Source organism: Falco rusticolus, chromosome 9 (assembly GCF_015220075.1).
Source record: "Falco rusticolus isolate bFalRus1 chromosome 9, bFalRus1.pri, whole genome shotgun sequence".
NCBI classification, from domain to species: Eukaryota; Metazoa; Chordata; class Aves; order Falconiformes; family Falconidae; genus Falco; species Falco rusticolus.
In genome coordinates this window covers 35,489,114-35,514,369 of record NC_051195.1, presented here as the reverse complement: position 1 = coordinate 35,514,369, position 25,256 = coordinate 35,489,114, and the positions used below count along the sequence as shown (strand labels likewise).

At 40.7% G+C, this 25,256-nt stretch overlaps 1 protein-coding gene across 16 annotated transcripts in view; it reads left to right on the top strand.

The window, feature by feature from the left end:
• The window catches only part of ABLIM1 (actin binding LIM protein 1), a 208,402-nt gene that overhangs the window by 126,809 nt on the left and 56,337 nt on the right, over positions 1 to 25,256 (top strand). For all 16 annotated transcript variants that reach the window (XM_037399100.1, XM_037399095.1, XM_037399101.1 and 13 more), the window contains exons 5-7: positions 3,608 to 3,734; positions 4,808 to 4,901; positions 24,690 to 24,777. In XM_037399100.1, coding sequence (XP_037254997.1) covers positions 3,608 to 3,734; positions 4,808 to 4,901; positions 24,690 to 24,777 — 309 coding nt within the window. The remainder of the gene's footprint in view (positions 1 to 3,607; positions 3,735 to 4,807; positions 4,902 to 24,689; positions 24,778 to 25,256) is intronic.

The following is a 25,256-nucleotide window of genomic DNA, read 5'->3' as shown; positions in this document are numbered from 1 at the left end:
GCCCAGGGAGGCTACACTATGCTTTGCGTAACTGTATGTCCGGTGCTCTCTGATACAATCTTTTTCTCCCTGCTTAGGATGCATTTTGGGGGAATACATTATTTTCCTGATGTTCCCGGAGAGCATTCTTGTGAGTGGGTCCCTACTGAAGTCATACTGCAGTGCTTTTATTGAGAGATGGCTGTCATACAGCTGAAGATTCTGAGTATGGGTGCAACACACACATTTCTTATGAGAATCAGTGCCATGGAATATCTAAAATCTTCCTTCAGCTTAAATGTAATTCCACATAGTGTTTTTTGTGGTATGCTTTTCTTTAGATCATAAGTGCATATAGGAACTGTACTGCTCACTCTGGATTTTAACCAGTATACTACGCTTTCCTCCTCCTCCTCCTTTTCATTATCTTGGCACAGCTGCGTGCATGGATGTACAAGGAATGGGAGTAGGAAAGAATCTGGGTTATATGACAAAAAGAAAGCACAAGAAAGGCCAGGGAGTGCAGTCTCTTAGACCCAGGTATGAAGCCAGAGAGAACCTTGTGAGTACCATTGCACAAAATTTTGGGAAGGGTTTTCAGAATTTTTTTAGTACAAGTCTGCTCTGGCGTGTGGTTGTGGACCACTAGTCTTACCTCACAGCCCTTTTATTTGCAGTATGTGATGGTTACAGGTTATAGGCTGATGCAGTATGTGCTGGTTACAGGTTATAGGCAGCTGCAGGCTGTGCTTAGTGTGATACTGGATCCTGCCTGTATATGTTGAGTGTTGGTGACATTCAGCCAAAGGCTTTAATGTGCCTCATGGAGGCCTGAGATCATAAATAGGTTTTATTTGTAGAATTTGGATGAACAAATGGTCTTTTCTTAGCCTAGCCCAGCCTTATTTGCTTTCTATTTTAGGAGATAATGGTAATTGCTAGTTTTTCATGTATATACCCAACTGTTTTTTTTTTTTTTAGTTAAAAGCCATCTCAGCCTATAAGACAGTACTGGACCATTAGTTTACTTGGATTCTAGACATTCAATGTATCTGTGATATTAACAGAATGGAAATAAGGATTTTATTGTAGTCATGCAAAACACTTCAAGGAAGCCAGAAAGAGTTAAGTAAACATCATTGTTGCTATAGAATGATAAAAGCATGTTATCAATCCCTTGTATTGCACATGAACACAACAGTAAGTGTGGCGATACTACTTTTAGCTTACGAAGAAGCAATTAAACAGGTAGAGATACTAAAGAGATCCCTACTTCCTCCATGTAACCGGTTTTGACACCGGGAAAGACAAAGATGCTGGACTAAGTAGACCTTTTATGTAAGGCAATTTTTCTTTTCTTCACTGCTTCAGAAATTCAGTTGGAAGCAAAATGAAGTGCTTTAAAAATCTTTCTTCATTCCATATCTGAGAAATCTAAGCCTTATGGAAGCTTCGTGGATAAAGCTGCAAAAAGCATGGAAAACAGAGCAGGTATTTGGAACGATTAATGTAACAGGGAATCTATTTGGCAGGACCTCAGGTCAGGAATGTGGAAGCTGGCACACTAGGGAGAAGCAGTAGTGCTAGGAAGCTGAGAAATGGGTGCTGTTTAAAACTGCAGTTCAGCACTCGCTGAGACTGGAGGAAAGATCCCATTTGTTGTCGCAGTTGGAAGGCAAATCACATGGTCTCAGATTTAGCCTAAGAAAAAATGAGCTGGAAGGAACCCCAAGACATGATGCAGTATCCTCCCAAAACCAAAGGTAAGATCAGTGTACCAAAGCCATCCTGACAGATGTTTGATTGCTAGTCCCCTGCACAGCCTCGTGCTGGAAATTCCAGAGCTTCCCTTGGTGACCTGTTCCAGCCTTTGCTGTCATTACAGAGTGCCATGGAAGAACAGAGGGATCTATTACATCGTGTCAGTCCTTGGCGTTTCATGATTTCAATTTGTAACATTTGCCCTTTAGAGCAGAGTCCTGATATTGGGACTTCTCAGGGTTGCTTTTCAAGTCCAAGTCATGTCAAGAGTTTGTGGCTTGCATTTCATCACAAGATACCATGTGCTTAGTCCCCATACTGCCCCCTCCCCCCCCCCCCCTTTTTTTTTTTAAGGGATTTGAGAAGAAGAAAAGCAGTGACAGAATGAGGGACATGCTGCAAATGGTGACCTGGATAGCAGGAATGCACAGCAGATATCTGAGGCTCTCTTGGCTCATTATCCAGCAAACAAAAGTCAGGCCCTTTGGTGTTAAAAGGAGTGACTCCTCTCATTATCAGTTGCGGTAATAAACTTGGACTTGCCCTTTTGTGAGGTGTGGTGCTTCCTGGGCTGTAAACCCATGAGGAGATGGAGGTTTTCAGGGTGTACCTGGTCAGTCAGCTTGAGCAGTGCAGCCAGGATGGTCTTTTCCCTGGTGCCTGGGCTCTAACTGCTCAGATTGCTCTGTTCTTATTGGGCTCCATTTGTTGCTATTTGTTGATGTTCTGGGCGTATGGAGAGGGTGTTACATTTGCCAATGAAACGCTGAGTTTTGGGTAATAAAATATGGAAAATCCTTTGTTCTAGGCTGTGTCCTCTGTGGTTTTCATGTGTGCCTCAGTTGATGGGCATTCCCTTTCTGCTTCACTGGTCTTCCAGGCCTTCCCTTCCCTCAGTCTCTGTCCCCCGAGGCTGGGCACAGAAGCTGCAGCACAACCCTTGCAGTTCAGTGCTGGCTGCCACATCAGTCTCTTCAGATCTTACCATGTGTTGAACTGCCCCTTACCAGGAAATCTCTTTGGGTGTTTTATGTTTGAATGGAGAGGAATGGGAGCTTGGGGCTGAGCCAAAAATTTCTGATTTGACATAAGATGTTGTGGCATCCTCTGGGACAGAGGGCATTCTGTGCTCCTGGCTTCAGCTTTGCATTCTGCCATCAAAGAGTCTTTCAGAATCACAGTGAAAATTGAGTGTCAACTACCAAGGTAGTACCGAAATCCCTGCGTGAGAACCCTTATGCCAGTTAGAGAGCGTGAGAACTACAGTTTCTCACACCTGCAGGTGAAAGACAGCACGCCCTGCCCTGCCCTGCAGCCATCGCTGCTGGCATGCTGTCACCCTTGCCCTAGGCTCGCCCTGAGAAGGGGTCTCTCCCTCGGTTCCTGGCTGAGACGTGCCCCCGGCCCTGACGGGATGGACACAGCGGGCTGTGCTGCCACCCAACGGGGGAGCGCAGCACCCCGCCGGCGCTCCCGGGCCGCCCGCGCCAGCTCCGTGTCAGCTATCAAGATCGTGCTCAAAGCAATACGAGGAATAATACCGATGGCTTTAGAAGACAGGAACTTTTTGCGGTGATGGTTTGTGTAGCTCGTTCCTAACAAAATCTGAATTTTGTTCAGAGCTTGTCTTCGAGTCATAAACAGTGTGAAAAACAGAAGAGGTACTTTCCCTTTTCTACTAAGTATGTCTGTAATAAGGAAGACTGAACCTTTGTACAGGACCTGGAAAGTGTTTGAGGGAAGGAAGACATACATTTGCGTTGCTGCGCAGTTCTCTCCTTCCGTAATAGAGTACTGCAATGAGTGTGTGGTTAGTGAGGGTTAATGAACCAAGTAACTGTCAACAAACGTGTTTGTTTATTTGCAGATTGTGCTGGCTGTGGAAGAGACATAAAAAATGGACAAGCATTGCTAGCTCTGGATAAGCAGTGGCACCTGGGATGCTTTAAGTGCAAGGCCTGTGGGAAGGTCCTAACCGGGGAATACATCAGCAAGTGAGTAACTTCTGCATCTCTTCTGCACTCTTGTTGCTAATGAAGAAGAGCTTGCAGCAGAATTCATCTTTCAAAATCCAGTTCTGAGCACCTTTCTGTATACACCAAAATCTTTGTTCCCAATGAGAGCTGAGTTAGGAAAGGAAACTGAAAATTGTGAGTGGAAGGTGGTATTTAATGATAGTAGTCTATATTTAATACCAGTATGGAAGAGGGTATATCTCCATGTTCCTACAAAGGATTAGCTGAATTCCTGCATGTTTTCTGTGTTAGCCAGGTAAAGCTTTGTGCCTTTATGCTTTCCAACATGAGATTTTGAAGGGGTTGGGGGGAGGGGGAAAGGAACCTGTCCATTGCCTGCCTTTGCTAGGGGACAGAGTAAGCACGATGATGTAATTGACCTGACACTATGTTTCTCATCTCTTTTATAAGAAACTGTTGAAGAGGGTTTTGAGCAGAATGAAGTGTAGAGGAGGAGAATGGGGAAAAGTAGTGTAATGATGAAATAGAGGGAATGAAGATACAGTCTCTGTTCCCCCTCCTCAAGCATACAACACAGTGAAAAAATAGGGAAACTGTTTCAGAAACCTGTCATTAAGGGCTATATAATGTTTAATAAAAAAAAGCATCTGTAATTTCTCAAGAGAAGGTCGGTGCCTGAGAAATACTCCTAAGCTGACTAGTGTTTCCACTTTTACTATATGTTCCTTATTTGTACTAAAAAACTACGTAACTTACACTTAAAAGTAACTGCTTATACTCTTGTAGGCTACCAAACATTTTTTTTTTGCTGAAGTGCAAATTGCACCACCTGTAGGTGTAGAGAGTATATTCTAAAGAATAAGGTTTACTTCAGTGGATGCCTTTTCTTGATGGGACTTTAAGGAATAATTCCAAGAGGCACTAATGAGAATAGGATTTTTTATTTTTTTTTTACAACAAAATATTTCCCTTGAACTCTCTCCCATTTACCTATTGCTGTGTGTAGGAGTTTGAGGCTGAAGGCAAGGCAAAAGTGTAGGTCATGGTGTAACCTGTTTATTAAAAGGCGATTTGTGAATTTTCTTTTTCAGAGATGGTGCTCCTTATTGTGAAAAGGACTATCAAGTTCTTTTTGGAGTCAAATGTGAAGCATGTCACCAGTTCATTACTGGGAAAGTCCTAGAGGTAGGTGTTTTGTAAAACAGAGTGTAAGAATTGGGCCATGTCCCATTGTGTCCTCATGCAACCGCAGAGAATACAAGAATTCTCATCAGAAAGCTTTTTCTACTGATTTTAAGGCAAAGTTGCTAATTTTCAGAAATATTTTCAGTGGTTTAGCTTTGCAGTCATCAGGAAAAGTATGTGATAGGGAATTAATTGCACTAGTTTCTATGGATCTGTGGTTTCTGTGTTTCTCTTGTAATGGTGACATACAGAGTCTGTTGCACTGCTTGTTCTGTGTCAGGTTTGGTATACTTTTAGAAGTAATTTGAGTATTGGAATCACCTGTGGGAACTGTAAGTTTGCCAAAACTTATGACAAGAGATTTCTCTTTTTAAATGAGGCCAAATGATCTGAATGAGGCTGAGAAGGTGAGAGGGCAGAAGGTACTGGAGAGGTAAATTACATGTCCAGAAATGAGAAGGTAGAAACCATCTGAACCACTTCTTTTGTTGACTCTTAGTTGGAGTCCTCAGTGTTCTCATTGAAACTGACCAAATCTTTTTAGACTTCTATCTTTTGTTGTCAGTACTGGTCTCCTTCTCCTGTGGCTGTGATGAGTCTCCTTTGAGCTGGAATCTTTGAACTATGCATGGATTCCTCTGTGTCATCTTCAAAATGTTTAAGGGGCAAAAGTGCAGAGGACTTTCCTTGTCACGCTGTCATTGAGATATGAGAAGCAAAACTGTTCTCTCTTTTCCCTGTAGGAAATTCTGTTCAATGGAAGGAACCTAAGCTTTGAACTCAGGTCTGGAGCTGGGTGTATGGCTTGACTCCAGCTTTAGTGATTTTTAATACCCTACTTTTCCTTGGAAAAAGGCCTTTACATAATAAAGTTTGTGGAATAAATGGGGAACCACAAAGAACTTCAGTTACAAGTGAAGAGGAAACTGGATGTACTGTATGTTTTTCAGTGAATAACAGAAAATAAACCTTGAAAGTGTTACAGAAATAAAAGGAGCTGGGATTTGCTGGTGAACATGTATTACAGGTTCTCCTATTTGTGTTGCATCTGCTATGGGTGTAAGACTGTGTCAGCCCTCATATAAATAGTTTCAGGTTTGACATGAAGTGGTAAAAGCTTGTGGTTCTAGTTCTGGGGGTTTCTCTAGTCCAATATTTGGAATATTAACCAGGCTGGTAGCCACCAAATGAGGGACTCTGAACGCGTGTGGACACGCCGTGCATTTGTCACTGCATCTGTTGGAAGGAAGTACAATTTTTTAATTAGCCAGGTTCTTGAATCTGCCTCCTTTGCAATGTGTGTCTAATTCCTTTGGAAGCCTGCATAGATAATTAGAACAATCTGAGTTTTTCTTTGAGTAGGAAGGCTGTGTCTCTGGCTTTAATCTAGTGGTCTGCTACCGTCTGCTTATCTATTCCCGTCTACTGATGAGTTTTTCATTTTAGTACTATGTATTGGTGACCCCATAGTTGCATTCCAGTGCAGGAAGCACTGCAGGAGAGAAGTGAGTTTGGGAAGCATAAAATAATTCTAAACTTATTTTAGATGACATGATACAAGCAATGCAGCCTGTTCAGAGACATGGAGATGAAAATTATAAAAGGGAAGGTAATTGGAGCCTGTGGAGAGCTGGGAAGAAATAAGCTATTCCTATTTGGAGCCTTCTGTGTGATGGAAGTGAATATAGCAAGCTTACACTCATGTTACTCTTCCTTGCATCAGTGAGAAAGAAACCTAGCTTGCTGAGAGGATCATCAGCTGTATCCTTTCAGAACCGAATAAATTGAGACTAAGGAAAGATTCAGTCGATTGACCTAGGATTTAGGTGTCCATCATAACCTGAACTTTAGCTTACATTATCAGAGACATTGTGTCCCAGGCAGAACCTTGATGCAGCAATTTGGTCCCAGGGTTGGTTTCTTACTCTCCTGGTAGCTATTTATTATCAGAAGAGACAACGTTTTGGTGAAGCAATGAAATATGACCAACCTCTTGCAAGAATCCACCTCTTCTAAGAGTCAAAATGAGATTACAAACCCAAAGATTTTTCCATTTCACTTAGCCCCTGCAGAATCAGAATATGCTGATGAATTAGAAACAGACCTTTTGAATGATCTTATCAATACATGGAAATATTAAGCATGTTGAGTTCTGGGTGAGACTAGAAATTTTGCTTGAATATTTGTGGCTCTCATTGATTATCAGAGGCATAACTCATAATAATACAGTAGAGGGCAGCAGCAGTTCTCAATATGTAACTAAGACCAAACTCCTCTAAAGCCTGTAGAAGTTGAATTACACATACAGTGCAATTCTTGAAGGCTGAAACTTTCACTGTAAAAATGTGTACTGTGACGTCAGGGAGGCCGTTCAGACATTGGCTTAACTGCATTACAGTATGTATTGACAGTCTGAATAGAATTATAGAACAAATCACAGAATGGTTTGGGTTGGAAGGGACCTTAAAGATCATCTATTTCCAACCCCACTGCCATGGGCAGGGACACCTGCCACTAGACCAGGTTGCTCCAAGCCCCGTCCAACCTGGCCTTGAACACTGCCAGGGATGGGGCATCCACAGCTGCTCTGGGCAGCCTGTCCAATGTCTCATCACACTCATAGTGAAGAGTTTCTTCCTAATACCTAATCTAAATCTGTCCTCTCTCTGTTTAAAGCCATTCCTCCTTGTCCTATCACTACATGCCCTTGTAAAAAGTCCCTCTCCAGCTTTCCTGTAGTCCCCTTTAGGTAGTGGGAGGCTGCTGTAAGGCCTTCCCAGAACCTTCTCCTCTCCAAGCTGAACAACCCCAACTCTCCCAGCCTGTCTTCATAGGAGAGGAGCTCCATTCCTCTGATCATCTTTGTGGCCTCCTCTGGACTCGCTCCAGCAGGTCCGTGTCCCTCTTATGTTGGGAGCCGCAGCGCTGAATGCCGTACTCTGTCCTGGTGGGGACTAGCAGGAGTGGAGTAGAGGGGAAGAATCACCTCCCTTAACCTGTTGGTCATGTTTCTTTTGCTGCAGCCCAGGATTTGGTTGGCTTTTGGTGCTGTAAGTGAACATTGTCGAGCCATGTTGAGCTTTTCATCCACCAGCACTGCCCACAAGTGCTTATTCTCAGGACTGTTCTCAATCCATTCTCCACCCAGCCTGTATGGATACTGGGGATTGTCCCAAGCCATGTGCAAGACATTGCACCTGGCCTTGTTGAACTTTGAGATTTGCTTGGGCCCACCACTCAAACCTGTCAAGCTCCCTCTGGATGGCATGGATAGTCTGTGAATAGAGTTCTGTAGGTACCACCTGGGAATGCAGATGCAGAGGAGACATTCAAGCAGTTTCTGTCATTAAGTGATGCTTCAAAATATTAGAAGATACAGGTGAGCAGCTAACATTCAATAATCAGAGCAATTTAGCAGAACCATGGACTAGTTTCTTGGCTTGTCCTAGAAACCTTTTATACTGTCAGAGATGCACTGTTCCAAAGGGGCAGTACTGATGCATCTAAATTAGACTAAAGGAACTAATAAGTCAAAACTTAGGATCAGAAAATCATGTGTCAGCACGTATGCCTGCTTTGGGCAGAAAAGGTACTCTTAAGGATGGGGTCAGAGCATGACATAAATCCTCTGGTAATAACGGAGATGAGGTATCAGAAGCAGCCACAGAACATAATTCACAGAACAGGATGCCACAGTTCAGGGAGGGCTGCAGCACTGTTTGAGGCAGGACAATTAACAATCTCCTTATCCTGTACAGGAAATCACCTGCAACCTTTCAGTGCACCTGGAATTTTAATTCTGATGAAGCTTGAGATTCTCGTGGGAGGATTATTGTCTTCCCTCTTTGTTTCCTTTGGCAACATTTCCTTGGCAAATCTGGGTATTTTTGAGGATGTATATCATGTGGTTGTCTCTTGTCCTGCTGCATGTCTTGGGAAGGAAACCATCTTCTTGGTGTGAAGCAGCAGAATTACAGGAACTGTCTAGGTATAGGTTATAGCATCACTGACCAGCCCAAGTTATACCTACTAACATTGTGGGGGGGGAAAAAACAAAACACTGTATTTTGTCTTTGTTAATAAAAGGTAGTAGTAAATACACTGAGCAGTATTTTTCATTTTATTTTTCAATAAAATTATTTGTTATGTCAGAACAGAGTATACTATTTCATCATATTCATCTAAAGAAATTATTGGAAGAGATTGCTGGGAAGTATATAGTACATTGTCTGCAAACACTTCCCTTTAATGAATCAGAAGTCATTAACAGCATGCCACTGTAGTGCTGCTTTATTTTCTCCTTATTCTTACTACATCTGGGACAGTCTGTAGAAAAACTGAAGGGAGATGAAAGCGTGAAGCCAAGCTTTGGGTTCACAGAGGCTGGTGGTATCTTTTTTTCTAGTAAAACGTTTTTGGGTTGGTTTTTTTTTTTTTTTCCAATTTAAATAGAAATTGAGATTCTTTGCATCATTGCAGGCTTGCAGCTCCTGCTCATTTTTGTCTCAATATGGCTCAGCACCTCTGAAAAATCAGGCTTTCAGTCCTCTACAATGAGTAGCCAGCGAGAGAGACAGGTGCTCCTGGTGTGGTCCTCAGAGTCCTTGTCTCAGAAGTAGCTATGCCATGCCCCTGGTAGGCACCATCAGTAAAGCCTGTCAGAAAGTCCAGGGTTTGAGTAAAACCTGAAGATTCAGGCCCTGAGAGGGTGGACTCCCTCCAGCTATTCCGTAGAGGTGATCCCTCTGCTGAGTTTAAGAAATGCATTACTAGAAGCAGTACTTATTGTGCAATATTCGCATATCTCAGAAGAATGCTCTTTTTTCTAGGCCATAGATCTAACAACTTTCAATACTCATGAAAATATGCAAGAAAAATACCACGTGCATTTATGTCGGCTCAGGTATTTCTCATGTATTACCTGAGACATAACTTTCTGTGACAAATAATCGCAGATGATAGATGAGTGCACGCTAACACAGTAAGTGTGATTAAGTATCCAATATGAAATAAGATATTGCGACTTCTTGAGCATACTGGATACTTTAATACTTGAGTATTTCAGGAAATGTTGTCAAGGCAATAGAGATGAGTGTTTTTCCTTGGGTTTCTCCAGCAGAAAAGAACCTTTATTTATAAAAAATTACTAATTTTCCATTAACTCTGATGAAAAACATTTTTATTGGGCAGTAACAGCATAGTAAGAGTGAGGTTTTTCACTAAGCTATTTTTTTCATAGCTTCAAGGCTTGCCTATTGAAAGATGCCCATTTGACCCTAATCCTGTAAATTTCTATGTAGACATGTATAACTCCAGAAATCGAAGTAAAATTCAGCACATATTTAGCCATTTGAAAGATGCTAGCCTCCATAATTTTTGTCTAATGTGGTTATCATACACAATGTAACTATTCTCCAATGAGAAGCTTTCCATTGACTTCAGAGAATGGTGGATCACACCAATACCTATATATTTCATCCTTGCTTATCTGAAGTGTTTTACAGAACTTCTAAGTAGTATTTTTTTAGTTCTGCAGAAAGACAACATCAGGCAGAAACAGGTGGAGATTTTGCATGAAGCCATACAGAAAGCCTGAGAATAAGATTCAGGTCTTAAGATTTTCACTTTTTTTGGCTTTTGCTGATATGAACGGGATTTGATCTCACAGTCTAGAGATAAAGATGTATATATCTGCTATCAAATCCCTCAACCGTTTTGCTACTCTACGCATTTATTTTCATAATGGTACTTGCTTAATATTCATTTGCAAATAAAAAGCCATTGTATGATTTCTCCTGGCTGTGCGTAACTCAAGTTCCTGTTCTAATGGGCTGCTGCCTGCCCTGTGTTTGTTTTCTGTGCACTATTGAAACTTACACCCCACCTTGTAAGCAGTGGCATAACGTCATTTTAACAGATGGACCTGAAAAGAGAAATGCCAGGGCACCAGAAGGCTCCCTTGACTTCAGCCTGCAAGGTCAAGTTTAAAATGTGGTTTTGATATTGTAATTTATGGTGAGCTTTGCCTGATTTTAAAGAGGAGTAGTAATTTAAGATGCAGCATTTAATGTGAAGGAGGTTTAGTACTTGTAGATAGTGTCACTTCAATGTGCCAGTATTCATGACTCTGAAAGAAGTCAATTCTGAGACACCTTGACTTCTGAAGTTAGAAATAAATAACAGGAAGGGGGGGCAGGAGGAGGGGAATCCAAGCAAACAGCGAAAGCTGCTGTGATCGTCTAAGGAAACTGTATCCATATTTAAGAGGCAAAGAATGTGAGGCCAAAGAACCCGTAAGTTTCTCCAAGTATTGTTTTCAGAGCTAGATCTAGGAACTGGTTCTTTAGATGTGAATGTGTCTGTTTGAAATAAATAACAAATAGATGACAGAACAACATTGCTGTTTCATATATGAATTGTAAATTATTTATTCAAACAATGCCTGTTTATGTTGTTCAGGGATGTGCCTTCTGCCAACATCCATGTAAGCAACTTTGCTCATGTAAGTGTATTAGTGTTCAGATGCTTCAGTTGATTGACTTTCAGGGAAACTCAGTAGTCTGCATGTTTAAGTAATTTATTTTAAGGAGATTTATGCTCATAGCTCACGTGAAAACATCACACTTCTCTGCAAAGATCAGTACAGAGTTTAGTTTGGTATTTCAGTACCTTCATGCATCTGGTCCTGTGCTTTCTAGGTTGAGGAGCCATGCAGAGAATCTCTTAAAACAAATGAGTTTGATTTCAATTCCATTCAGAAATGTTAAATGAAGGACTAACATGTATTATTCTGCTGAATGAAGTATTTAGTAAGGCTGTTTTCATAGTAGTTATGGAGCAAGTATCACAAAATGTGTCATTTACTGGATTTTAATGATGTAACCTATACTGGTAATACAGGTTGAGGTGTTGTAAAATTTTAAAAGGCTTATAAATGAAGCAATTAATGAAATGAACAAAGACTGGTGGTATGATGGATCCATAAGGGTTTGGTTTTGGTGGTAAAAGTGGTCATTAAAGTTGTGGTAAAATAATATCCCTGAACAATGTATCACCATTCTGTTTTCATAGCACTAGGCATCTGCTGGTTTGGGCGTCTTACAGGCTCGGGAGAGACTTTGCTCTCAACCAGTATCTCCCAGTTACCACTGTCACCTTTACACACCATAAAAATGCAGGGAGAAGGGCTACACAGCAAATGAGAAGTAGTGGAGCTTAGTGCATGCTTTGTTAGGTCTGTCATTTGCTTTGTGTGTTTAATTTTAGTGCTGTTACAGTAAATGAGAAAACATTAACATGTTGCCTGAATGTCCCGGGTAAATGGTAAGAAAAAGCAGCAGCACTGCTGTGGTCGTTTGCCCTTGTAGTCAGACAGGTATATACTGCAGACCACAGGGCCTTTTTGATTGTGGAAAATACCCGTTGAGACATCAGATGTGGTCAGTGCACAGGGCCCGCTGTAAACTCATCCAATGTTCATAGGCTGTGTCTGAAGCGTGATCTCACCCCGAACGTGCAAATAGGATAAAGGGATACGTGTAGCAGCAGTGTGAGCGGTGGCCCCAGCACTCTGCCTGCATCTATCTGAACTGGACTAGAATACAATCTCAGTGTAATTGTTTCTGACAAAACTAGACTATCACTCAAGAGGCTGTATAAATTCTTTGATAGCTGTGGAAATAATATTTAATAAATTCTAGAGAAAGGCAGCACTAATCTCATATTCCACAGACACCTCTCCCCAAGAGAAAAACGTTCTGAGTTGTAGCAACATCAAATAGTGACACACAAGTGATGAGAAACGGTCCTGTCCCTGCCTGGGCTGGTGTTTCCCCCCCTTTTTCAGAATAGGTTGGCTGAGTTACTGCTGGAGTGGGTTTGATGTGCAGGGAGGATTATTTGGTGTTTTGGTGGGTGTGTGCAGGAGAGCGCGTGAGTGCGAGCAGAGGAGGAGTGAGACTCAGGGCTGGGTGTAGTTACAGCACTTCCCTGTGAGCTGCTTCTGTGAGAACACAAGCCATCTGCACATTGCTTCTGGTAGTGCTCCCAGTCTGAACGGAGGTGCAGGGAGTCTGCCCGCCAGGCTGAGGAGGGAATGGATTTACACTGAAGATTAGCAGAAGGTAAGCCCCTTCCTGTGAAACTAGATCTGAACTGGAAGGGGTCATGGCTTTCTTTTGGCAGGGAGAAGGTGGTACAGCTTTGCGATGTGACTGAATAGCTTACCAGTGGTATCAAAACAGGGTACTTGTAATGTTGTTCTGTGCACCAGAAGGATTTTTTTAAAAGGCTGTGTGTAGTTATGCGGTTTAGATAAAGGGAGAGCAGATAACTCTCCCTTTTTTGTTTTTAAACTGCCAGTAAGAGAGGAGAATGGCATGGGGCTTGGGCTGTTTCTGATTGCAACTGCTTGCTGATGTATGGAGGAGCAATGCAATTCTTTATCTCAGATCATTCTTGATACAATTTGTTGGCTCTCTTGATCACTTCTGGAGATTTGTTGCATAGAAATAAGGTTAAAGTTTGTTTCCAGTCTCACTGACTGTTGGCTGAGAAACATGTTTTATCAGTGAATGTAGAATACTGATTGGTTTTTTTCCCCCTAATGTGGGTTTGTTTGCCTAAAAATGGGGAAGTGAAAAGTTTAATAATAACTCGGATATGGGTAGATGGTTCAGAAAGGTTGTCTAGGTAGCAGAGTAGTAATGTAGATTTAACTTAATTTGGACTACCCTTCCCTGATGAAAAATATGCTGCTGTAATTGCCTAGAACACCACACTATGCACGTGGTCAAAAATCTAGAATAACTATACTTCCAGAAAAATAACATCAATTGCTTCAAGTAAAAACCTTTCTAACAGCATTTTGGGGATTCCACCCCCACCCCCATATCAGAAGATTGAATTTGGCAAGAGGGGTATCTGTAGTTGGGAAAGACTTGCTATATAAAGCTGACAAAAGAGTATCTGAAGTTGACAGAGCCCCAACAGAAGTTCAGTTGCTGTGGCAGCATAATCAAGGTGTCAACTTCTCAGCAGTGGTTTGGAAACCATCCTTCAGTCAATTTGAACATCAATAGGAAGGGGAGGAATGTTAAGAGAATGTAGGGGTGGTGAATAAGAAGCGAGTTGTAACAAGTAATTTGAAAAAATAACCAATAAAAGCTTCCTTATTGCCACAAAGGGATTTGTGAAATCCTGCGGGTGCTTATAAAACCATGGCTTATCTGTAGAAATTGCTTTTGTGAGTCGTGTTGCTGATTAGGATCTCTATTTCCTAGCACAGCATCTTCAGCTTCTACCTTTTCTTAGTTAAATGTTCTCTAGTGTGTTTCTTGCACTTAATATTACTGAAAAACTCTAGCAAGCTGATCAAAATAATTCAAAATGACATAATGACATTTCAGTAGAGGCATTTATATTAGTATACCTGCCACCAACAGCAGCCTTTGTGATACGCAGGCATTGCATGTGTTCCAGTAACACACAACAGATACTTCAAAAAAGTAGGTTTTTCATGTTGTAAAGGTGCACATAATATGTACCAGCTTTTAGTAGAAGAGCAACTTACCTGAGTGACTTTATTTTACTTGGTACGTAGCTGTATTAAGAATTCAGTGGCATGGTTGTCACTGCAGAGCACGTCTTGTTCTCCTCTCGGAACAGCCTGCTTTAGGGAAAACATAATACTCTATTTTTATTTTGTAGCTCATATTGCTGCTTCTGTTCATCTTTTAAACCTTTGCATTGTGCTAGTGCTACCTGCTCACAATCATCCATGTCAGAGATACAAAATTAATAATGATCCCTGCACCAAAATACTTTCACTGAAAACAAACGTTCCTCCAGTGTCACAGTCTTACCGTCGATTGGGCTGTAGGGATAGGGGTGAGAATGCACTCTGTAGCAATATAAAATTATTTCAGCCACTTTTTGTTTCTCACAGACTGAGATCACCACAAAGAATGGGTAAAGTGGTGAAATATTTCTTTGCAGGATTGTGCTCTTTCATTTTTAAGTCCTGCTTTCACTGGAGAGTTTGCTACTGGCTTCTAGAAAGAGCAGGATAGAATGTAGACATGTCCCCTGTAAAAAGTAGTTATTGGGAGGAATGCAGCAATGACAGGTTTGAAACTGGAGAAGTGGAGACCAGCCTGTTGGGGCAAGCCTGTAGCTGTCACCTGTTTGTAATAGGCTCCATCCTGGTATTGTGCTCACTGCTCACTCAGGGAGGACTCAGTCCCCTCTTTTGTCTGCTTTGTCAGGGTACTTTCCAGGGGGCAGGGGGAAGAAAAGAGAAACAGAACCAAAGGATATGTCTGGAATCTGTAAGCACTTTGAAATCCACAGAACTAGCACCTGTCTTTACTAAGCAGGTGCTTTACAGATGAAGAAATAGGATACACATGAGTATTTTGTGGGTGATTATCTGTTTGAAATGGCCACCTGGAGCACAAAATGGGTAGATTTTAATTACATGCTCATACTACAGTAAAAAATTATACAGGTCTAATAGTTCTTTGGATAGATATCTGGTGTGTATGACATTTATGACAAGCCTTTTTCTTTGTAAGAGGGGAAAATAGGACACAGGAAGAGAAGCACCTTTTCATCACCAGCAACACGGATACTCTGGCATTGAAACTGTCTGTGAAACTAGCTTAGGATGTTTTGTGGTTTACAGAGGTCTCTGGAATGAGCATTATAAATCATTTGAATATGAGTTAAAATGTTAAGAATTGACTTTTACATGTAGGATTTGGAGAAAAAGATTTGTTATCCATACAGATCAATCTGCTGTTGCTTTGAATTCTGTAAAGTAGTTGCATGTTGGCTGGAAAATGTTTTTTTCCTAGCAATGAGGAGGGTAAGAACTGATGCAGTAAAAGACTTTATCCAGACTTATCTCTGCAGCACCCTTGAACTACTGCTGCTGAGGCAACAATCATGGAGACCCTGTACTCTGTTGAAAACTGAATAGTAGCAAATTATGTTAGGTATCCCTTTCTCCTTTATGTCCATCACCTCTTTCCTGTTCATCACCATAGTAATATGTTATATCATGGTTATTTTGTTGGAATAGTTTTCCCATGCTAACTAGAAATGTTGATTTTATACAGAGCTGAAGAAAACAAGGTGGGAAGCAAAATTCCTGTATCTTGGCTCTGACAAACATACTCTTACGGAGTGTTCATGCCAGTGAGAATTCAAAAGTATACTTGCATAGTTTTGCATCTGTAATTGGAAATCACATTTATCAGCAATGAGAAAACTGACAAATAGGACAAAAAATGGACTTCTGCCAAAAATGAAAGGCTCAGCTTTTAGCAGAGTGCGTATTTGTGGGCTGACATTTATTCAAAGTTAGTCTATTTGAAAAAGAGACAACTATTTCTCTGCACTAACTGTCCACTGGTTACCCTGATGTTCTTTGATATTTCCATTTTAAAATAGTGTAGCATAAACACTTTGGCCAGAATTACAAAATGAGGATTCCTGAGAAATGTCTGGATGTAGTCACATCCAGGCTCATAATTATATATGGGTGACTGGAGTCAAGAGCAATGTGGTTATGGAGAAAAATATTTGAAGAAAATCTGTCCCTCCCCTAGATTGTCATCTGTTGCTTGTTGTTACCTCTTTCTGGAAGAAACTGTGAAAGGTACTGAGTAGCATTGGAGTTCATCAAGGACAAAACCCATTCTTTAGGCTTTTTAAAGCATTTGCCGATCAGAATAGTCATAATGACAGCGACTTTTAGGATCAGTTTGCTACAAGAGCAGGCTCTAGGTACTAAAAGAAAAAATACTCTCTGCTCCATTCACCTAACATGTTTTCCTATTAGAACAATCTATGAGTCTCCCAGGTACAAATTAGCATAAAGAGAGTCCTTCATGTCTGCTTAGTTTCTTACGGACTACCTTTGTTTTATATTTTCTGGTTATATTCTACGGATGTCCTGGGTCTGCCTTCATGCTTAGTTTCTTTTCCTCCCTCCTTTGGCCCTCACAACTTTTATTTCTCTTTTGTTCTTGGGACACTCCCTCTGAACTGAATGCACACATCGGAATGGAGAGCAGGCTTTGCTAAATCGCATGCCAAAGGTTGCATGGTTCCTGAAACAGCCTTCTGACACAAAACTGGAAAGTCAGTTTTGTGTTAGATTAACAAGGAGATCAGCTGCAATTATTTAGGTCTTGTGGTGTGCTACATGGAGGTCCAGCAGGGCTGGGAGTCTGAGAGTTTGAGTTCTCTGCTTGGCTCTGCTGCAAGCATGAATTTTGATCCAAGGTGAGTTTCTTCATCTCTCAAACTCGCGCTTGCTTCATCAGTTAGAAAGTGGTTTGCACTTGCCCACTGAAGAGTTAACGTGAGTTTTGCCTACTGCTACATTGACCTGTTTTTTCAACCTTCCCCATACTAGAGAGCCCTATCATACTGCTGGACTCGCTGGGTCAGCACACTCAACCCCAGAACCTGGTGCTGCACTTGAGCTGTCTCTCTGAACCACAAGCCACATCAACAAAAGCTCCCTTCTAACAGCAAAACCCCTGCTATACCAGGAATTTTGCTGCTTGGCTTAGATGGGTCTCAGTCAACTGATTCAGCTCTACTGGAAATTTTTCCAGTGTAACCTTAGACTCTAACTATTCTGCTGGTTTGGTCCAGACCTGTGCTGCTTAGGAGGATCCTGATGCATGTGTAAAAGCTTTTCTCTATGTAGAGCCCATTGGAATGGATTTTAAGGTCAGAGGAGTGGCTAAAATCATCTTGCTTGCCCATCTCTTTTCAAAATCATAGAGCTTTTCCACAGAAACCAACACAGAAAGCTTATCCTTAGGGAGATTATCCTGCTTTGTCCTGGCAGACTCCAGAGCGATTGTAAGGCCAAAAATTTTCCCTCTTGCTGCTTAAATTACCTTTACTTTTTAGAAACTTCACCTTATTTTGAAGTTAAATTTGTCAAACTTCAGCTTTTTGATGTTGTCATAGTTTTTCCAATTGAATTGAAAAGCTCATGCTCCTTCCTGCTGTTATCTCTTTTCTTTGCTTTTAATCACCTATCCGTTGTGATCTAGTCATCGCTGAAGCCTCTCTCTGAATAATTATTTGACTCACAGCTGAAGATTCGTGTTATTTTAATGGTTCTCCACTGAAGTCTCTTCTGTAACTCCACATGTACACACTCATCAGTGTTATAATGATGGTGTTGCAGTATCTTTAGTCAAAAGCAAAACCTTTTTTCTGCTTTTCCTTTGTATTCTTTTTATACATTAAATGATCAGAAGAGCCAGGCCTTTCAGCTACCTTGAGAGCATTCTTCTGGGAGATTATTAATGATGTTCTCAAACCGCCTCTTTCAGTTGCTGTTGCCACAGTCTCACAGGGCCCTGCTTTCTTGATTTGCAGGCATATTATGTTAGATTATTAAAAGATACTTGCTTGGTTTAGATAGCTTAAATTAGCATTGTCTTTGAGTCATCAGCAGATTTACCAGGAAAGGTTTTATATTCTTGTCCTGGCCAGTAGTAGAGGTACCTCATGCTGTGGGTAGGAGGAAGTGATCTCTGAGTTATCTGGCTCAGCTGAGCCTCCCCTGCTAACACGTCCATCTGCCAGAGAGCTGCCTAGCTGTAGTTTTCTTAAGACTCTTGAGTACAAATTATTCAAGTCTTCTAATTTGTAAACGTTGATTCATGGCAAACACTATTAAAAAAAAATCTTGTTCAATAGATAGTATCAAACAGGAAAAATATGTCTTTCAGCATTGTCAAATACAGACCATAAAGAAAGATACACTTTGCGAATACTCCTGCCTTTTCTGTGTCATCTTTCATCATTTTTTATCCACAGCGCACAAGGGATCTTTGCCTGATCATGATTTTTTTAATCATGTTTTAAATAGACTCTTTTAAATATGTCTTTAAACATATTGCCCATAGTTATTTCTTTGTTTCTAGCTTTCTTATCAGTTGTCTTTATTTCTAACTTAGTGACTTAGCCATTGATGATTATTTTCTTTTATTTAATAGTAACTCAATTAAGATTTTTTTTCTGTGCATTGAACATATGGACCATGATTACTTTCTTGTTTGTAATTTAGAGTAGATAATTTGGGATGTTCAGTAGGTTGTCTTAAACATTCCTGGGTTTATCCTTTTATGGTTACTTTAAGAACTAGTAATATGTATCTTCCTTTAAAATTCCACATGCACACACACATATATATGTGTATATGACACTGCTCTTTATTTCTGTCGGTCTATACATGCAATCAAATCATGATCAGAATGGAGATAATTGCTGATTTGGGGAATGCAAATAATCTTTTTATGTTAGGATGAGGTCTCGTATTTATTACCTGCTGTCAGGTGCAAGACTTTCTGATTTATGAAATAATTATTTTGTGGTTTTTTTAAGATAAAAAGAAGGTTTGTTACTGACTTTTCTAGCTAAATCTCAGCAGGCTGAAGTCAGCTATAGTTCTACTAAGTTGTTTCTCATTAAATAAATTAGTAATATCTCAGTGTTCCAAGATACTTCCCATTGTTTTGGAGATACCATTGCGGCACTGCAAATACTGCTTCAGTTAACGTGATCTGCTAATCCATATACGTCGAGCTGTGTTGTTGGAAGTTCACCTAGAGGGACAGGCCAAGGGACTAACAGTCACTTCATGCAGAAAGCTAAAAGGACAAAGATGGTTGTCTTTCATTCTTGAACTCATATATTCCTGATAACTCAGTGGTCCTGTTATCACCAGACAAAAGAAAACGTGACCTAGATTACTCGGAAAGTGGGAGATTTCTGGTGTCATGGAAGATTGCATATCATATGCATCCGGAACATAATTCACAAGACTTCATGCTGTCCCTTGACGTGTGCCTTGTAATTAACACTCAGCAGCAAACCGAACTAAGAGCTTTGCTTTGCTTTCAGCAGGCTAACAGCTGTGGCTAAAGTGGCTTTCTCACCTTGCTGCAGAGAGACTGGTCTCTCAACTGCACAGCTCAGCAGACCTACACAACACTCTCAGTAGTCAGTAGAGAACTTTTGCTGGCTGGGTGAGACAAAGTTATAGTTATGCCAGTATTAGGCTGTTTGAAAATGCCCTTGGCACTGTGTGAAGATATTGTAAAGTAGCTTTGCTGATTGATTCTGATTCCAAACTAATCGAGCAATATGAACATGCATCTAATCAGGTCCTTTAGATGAAGTATCTTTTCTTGTCAAAACATCTGTGCTGGACAAAATGCATACAAGATGAAGAAATACTTAGTTCTCTAATGCTTTGTGAAGCCTAAATATTACAGATGACGTAGAAGGTCCACACCTATACTTATGAGCTGGACCTGTTCCAGCATTGTTAAGAAATAGAGGAGGGTTTTGTATCAGGCCTTGCCAAATACTTGCTGTTGAGAAGCTAAAAAAAACATCTCTGCAATAAACAAGGTTTATAAGAAAATTAAATTGTGGATACTGGATTTTGCCCTGGTGCACCTAAAATAAGGGTAATGAAGGCAGTGAATTAACAGATCTGTATTAGAATGAAACAATAAAATCTAGTGCATTCCTCTAGATTGTTTCTGATTAACCACATGTTCAGTCACTGGAATTAGGTTTCTCTGTGCATAAGTGTAACCCAGGATCCTAACAGAGATGATGTTGAAATGCTGGCAATAGGTAGTAAAGATGTGTTTGCTGTTGCTTTGCTCCTCTGTACAGCTCACAGTATTCTAACTGGCCACTTTGGGCTACTGTGGGTACACTTCTTAGCTGGAATTACCTTTTTAGAGTGGAATTACCTTCTTTGTACGACCTCCTGCTGTTAACTGTTTAAATAATACGGAGTTCTTAACTTTGGTTCGGTGTATAGCAGTAGGTGGATTTGTCCCGCAAAGTCAGAATGAATAGCTGCCATAAAGAACATAGTTAGTAGTTAAGCTTCTCACCTGTGTGCAACTTGCTCAACATTGGATGTTGCGGGAAAGTAAGAACTGAAAGCAGAGCTGACACTGCAGTCACAAGCAACTACTAGTTTATTACTGAAGTAAGTCCAGTTGATATTCAGCCGCCATGAGGACTGTTTCTTCATGCCAACAGAGCAATTGCACAACTGGGGTTTTAGCCTGAATCATTACTCAAATCTTTGCTATAAGGAAAAATTATATTACACACAGCTAATAATTGCATTGCTATTAACAGCAACTAATGGGTATAACAATACTGTATGCTGATGGAATTAATACTGATCAGTTACAATATTACAGTCCATCTGTTAAGGAATATGCTAGCATGACATTGGCAGTCACTGTTGGAATGCTGGGAAGTACTTTTTGTATAAAAATCAGAAAGTGGGCATGAATCAACTGTGCAAGTGTTCATAGCAGCAGGGCAGATGCAGTTTTGGCTTACCCAAGACAGCATCGCAATCAGTGGATGGCTCCAAGGGTCTTCCATGTCTCTTGCCTGCATGTTGTCATTCAGATTTACAGTCATGGCCTCACGCTCCATTTCCCACTTTCCCCCAGTCTTCTGTCTTGTAGCCCCATCAGCTTGGGAACTCCCAGTGTGAGCTCAGCTTCCCACTGCTCCATCCTGTCTCAGGTTGAATAGAAGGACAGACTGCCGAGAGCTGTTTCTATTGAGATGTTATGACAGTAGTGTTAAAAACAGCTTTAGAAGGTCCTAGTTTTAAAGATACATATCAAACAAGGATTTATCAGCTGAGAATTTTTTCAGCATTTGAATCACTTTACACTTTCCTTCCTTTTGTAGTAATTATGGTAGATGTTGAAGTCCTTTAGAAGCCAGGTAAGCTGCACTTCTGTATCTAAGCATAGATATTTGTAGTGACTTGCTAAACAGATAAAAAGCCTGGGAAAAATGAGTGGACAGTTTGGGTCAGGATGTTATTAGAGGCAGATTTTGGTCTTCATAGTGTTTCTGCTGTTCCAGCCACTTGTGAGCTCACAGAAGCCTGCAGAGAAGGAAACAATGGAATTTGATGTTATGCTGAACATCAAACAGGGTTGAAGGTTCTCTGACCTCTGCAAGTAATTAAAATAAAGCTTCACTGGAAAATGATAGGCTACTGCCACAGTTCCTGTTTAACAATTCACAACATTCCTTAAGGGGTTTAAAAGATGAGTCCAAGTTATTCTCTCTTCTGCTCCTTACTCCTTAAGAGACTATAAGAAATCAGGTCATTCTCCTCAGAGTCATGGCAGAACTAAATATTTGATTAGGTTTGTCTATCAAATGGGCCTATTATACCTGTTCATAAAAATTTTACAAAGAAGGAAAAGAAGGGGAGGGGGGGAATGGCACACTTTTACTCTTAAATGTACTCTTTCAACTGCACAGCATTTTTTGTAGTATTTAGATAGTATTAGAAAAGTAAAGCTTTCTACACGTTTAATAGCTGTTTGTCAGGTGAATGCTAAGATGGCTTTGAATGGAGAATGAGTGCAGCTGTGCAAATGTAATGCAACAAATATGCACTTAATTGTGTCCTTTGGCCAGCAGAAAATGTGTGTTGGTAATTAGTTCTTCCTCTACCAGACCCACTGGCATGTGAGCTCTCCTAGCGGGATTCTTGTTATTGTTCTCTCTGGCTCTTGTTCGCTGTTATTCTGGAAGGAAGGACAGAACTGAAGGCATGAGTAATAGGAAATCTCAAGCTCTCACGTTTACCAAAGAGGAAAACATTTATTTAATCAGACTAGATCTCTACAAGCACTCAGAGAATAAAAGTTAGTCTTGCGGGAAGTGAGGACAGAGTGGGGTGGACTCAGAAAATATAATCCTTGGCTTTTGAAGTACTGTTGCTGTGGGGTTAAAGCTGGATGTGTGCTTGATGCAGGTACTTTTATACTGGATTTCTGGGGCACGTTGTGTCAGCTTGTGTGCAGCTGTGTTTGTAGCTCCCAGGTTGGAGTAATTCTTGCAATACCCACCATTGCTTTCCTTGACACCTATGAGCAACAGTACAGTTTTGGCTTCAGGAGCTCCCCAAAGGCATCTTGATAAAGTGAAGGCAAATGGGTGTTGTGCACATTGTGAAGAGGTTGGAGCATCAGCTGGGTGAAAAGGGGTTGTACAGGAGCTCAGTGCATTGTGTTCAACTGGTGCTTCAAATACCTCCCTACCTCCTAGCTTTTTAGTTCACCTTTTGAAGTGCAAGAGGATTTTTTTAAGCTTGATGGACACAGTGTGTAATGCAATGGCCATGTTCTGCCACCTTTCTTGTTCTAGACTATCGCACAGCGTTATTACCCCCACATTTAAGGGAGCCTTCAAAGTCCTCCGTAAACAGTATACGGTGGCTTTTAAAATGGCATTGCAGTCCGGCTTCATCAGCTAAGGAGGATTTGTATGTTCAAGTTGAAGTCATTTAAGAGAACAGTATGGTGGAAGAAGGCTAAAAATTGATAGCTGCTGAGCCTGAAAAGGTGATCTATGAAAAATTTGGTCTCATTATCAGCTATTATTAAAGGTTTTTGTATTGTTATAACACATAATACAGCTTGTACTTTCATTTATGTTACCTGGGACGTGTCCTCTGCAGAATATACACATCCAGCTGCCCTACGTAGCCCATGATCCATGAATCCTGGCTACTGAGCCTCCAGACTTCATTCATAAGCTTCACAGAAGAGGTGATTATGTCATTTTATTCTCAGGACTGGTCATGAGGAATACATTTCTGTGATGGTTTTCCTTAGTAGTGTTTCTCAGAAATATTTTATGAAGTTCATTAAATGTTAATTTAACCTTCGTAGACTGGGAAGCTGAAGCTCAGTGTTGCTAAAGACTTGATTCCTGTATAAATCTTGAAATTACCAGAATAAACAGAACCTTAATGCTATCTAAAATAATGTTAAAGCCTATTTTCTTTACATGAATATGCTATAATGCACGTATTGTGTATAGTGTATATCTATTCAGTAGTATATAGAAAATAAATAGAATGCGTATATCAAAGGTCAATCACAAATCAACGAGACTTGCAGAACCATGGGAAGCTACTCAAATTTAGGATCCATATATTTACATTACAGTGACACAGCTTTGGCCACTGTTCCTTCATCCTGCAGTTCTAAGGCTCTGGAAGTATTTGGTAAATTAGTACATACTACTACTTCTTTTCATCTAAATTTTTCTGTCTACTGTGTTCACATGGAATTTAATTTGAGAACCTATTTTAGATTTGTCAGCGTGGGTAGAAGAGAAACAGGAAAGAAGAGATTGTATATTGTTATAAATTGGTAACTGATGTTCTTTGCTTTTACTGCAAATACAAGTGCCAGTTGATTTAACAGAAAATTTATAGGCAGTGACAGTAATACAAATATCTCACTGCAGTGTGACATTCATTGCCTTGGACTTGGATGGAGATTTAAAACAGTGTTGGGCAAATTATGGAGAACAGATAGATTGTGATGTAGCCTCTAGCCAGGAAGTTCTTAAACCACTGATTACTTGAATGGGAAGGTGTGAAGAAGAGAAAAGGCTGTTCTGTATTTTCTTATTTCTTACAACCTTTTACCCCAAGTAGTCGCTGCTGGTCTCCGTTGAGGACAGGGTACTGGACTAAATAGACCTCTAACTGAAGCAGTATGGCAGATCTTGCATTCTCATCGCTGTTTTTGAATGGTGAGGGCAATATTTAACTGTAACAGGTGAACTAGAAGAGAAATGGCAATCGTTTGTCAGCAAATGATGAGTGCTCACAAAGCAGTGCAATGCATTTGTCCCTCATTTCCCTTTGTTGTTTTTGTTTAGGCCGGTGACAAGCATTATCACCCAAGCTGTGCACGATGCAGCAGGTGCAACCAAATGTTCACAGAAGGAGAAGAAATGTATCTGCAAGGTAAGGATGTCTCCGTTCCAAAACAAGAAAATCAGACTTTGTAATCTTTCTGTTACAGACCTCAAGAGTTTATAAACCATCCCTGTCTAATACAGGCAAAGAGCGCTATAGCCATCCTATCTTCAATAATGCTCTCGTACTTTTTCACTTGAAACCCTTTCACTCTAGTAGGTGGCCATAACAATGGCTTTGTATTGACTCTGCACCCTAGCTGAGGCAGACTGTGTTTTCAAAAGCTGCGTAGCAAAAAGGAAATTTATTAGGCTGCCTCTTAATTTGGCATCTCATGGGTAGCTTACCACACAGACTGGTATATGAGATAGCAAAGTGAGAGGGTTTCCCCTGAATTCTGTGCTCTTCTGGATCACTCTCCAGACTAAAAGGCAATGGGAAAGCATTTAGAGGCTGCAGTGAGCTTGTTTTGCATCGTGTAGGTCTCATTCCCCATGCGCACTGACAGAGTGTCTCCTCTGGTTCTT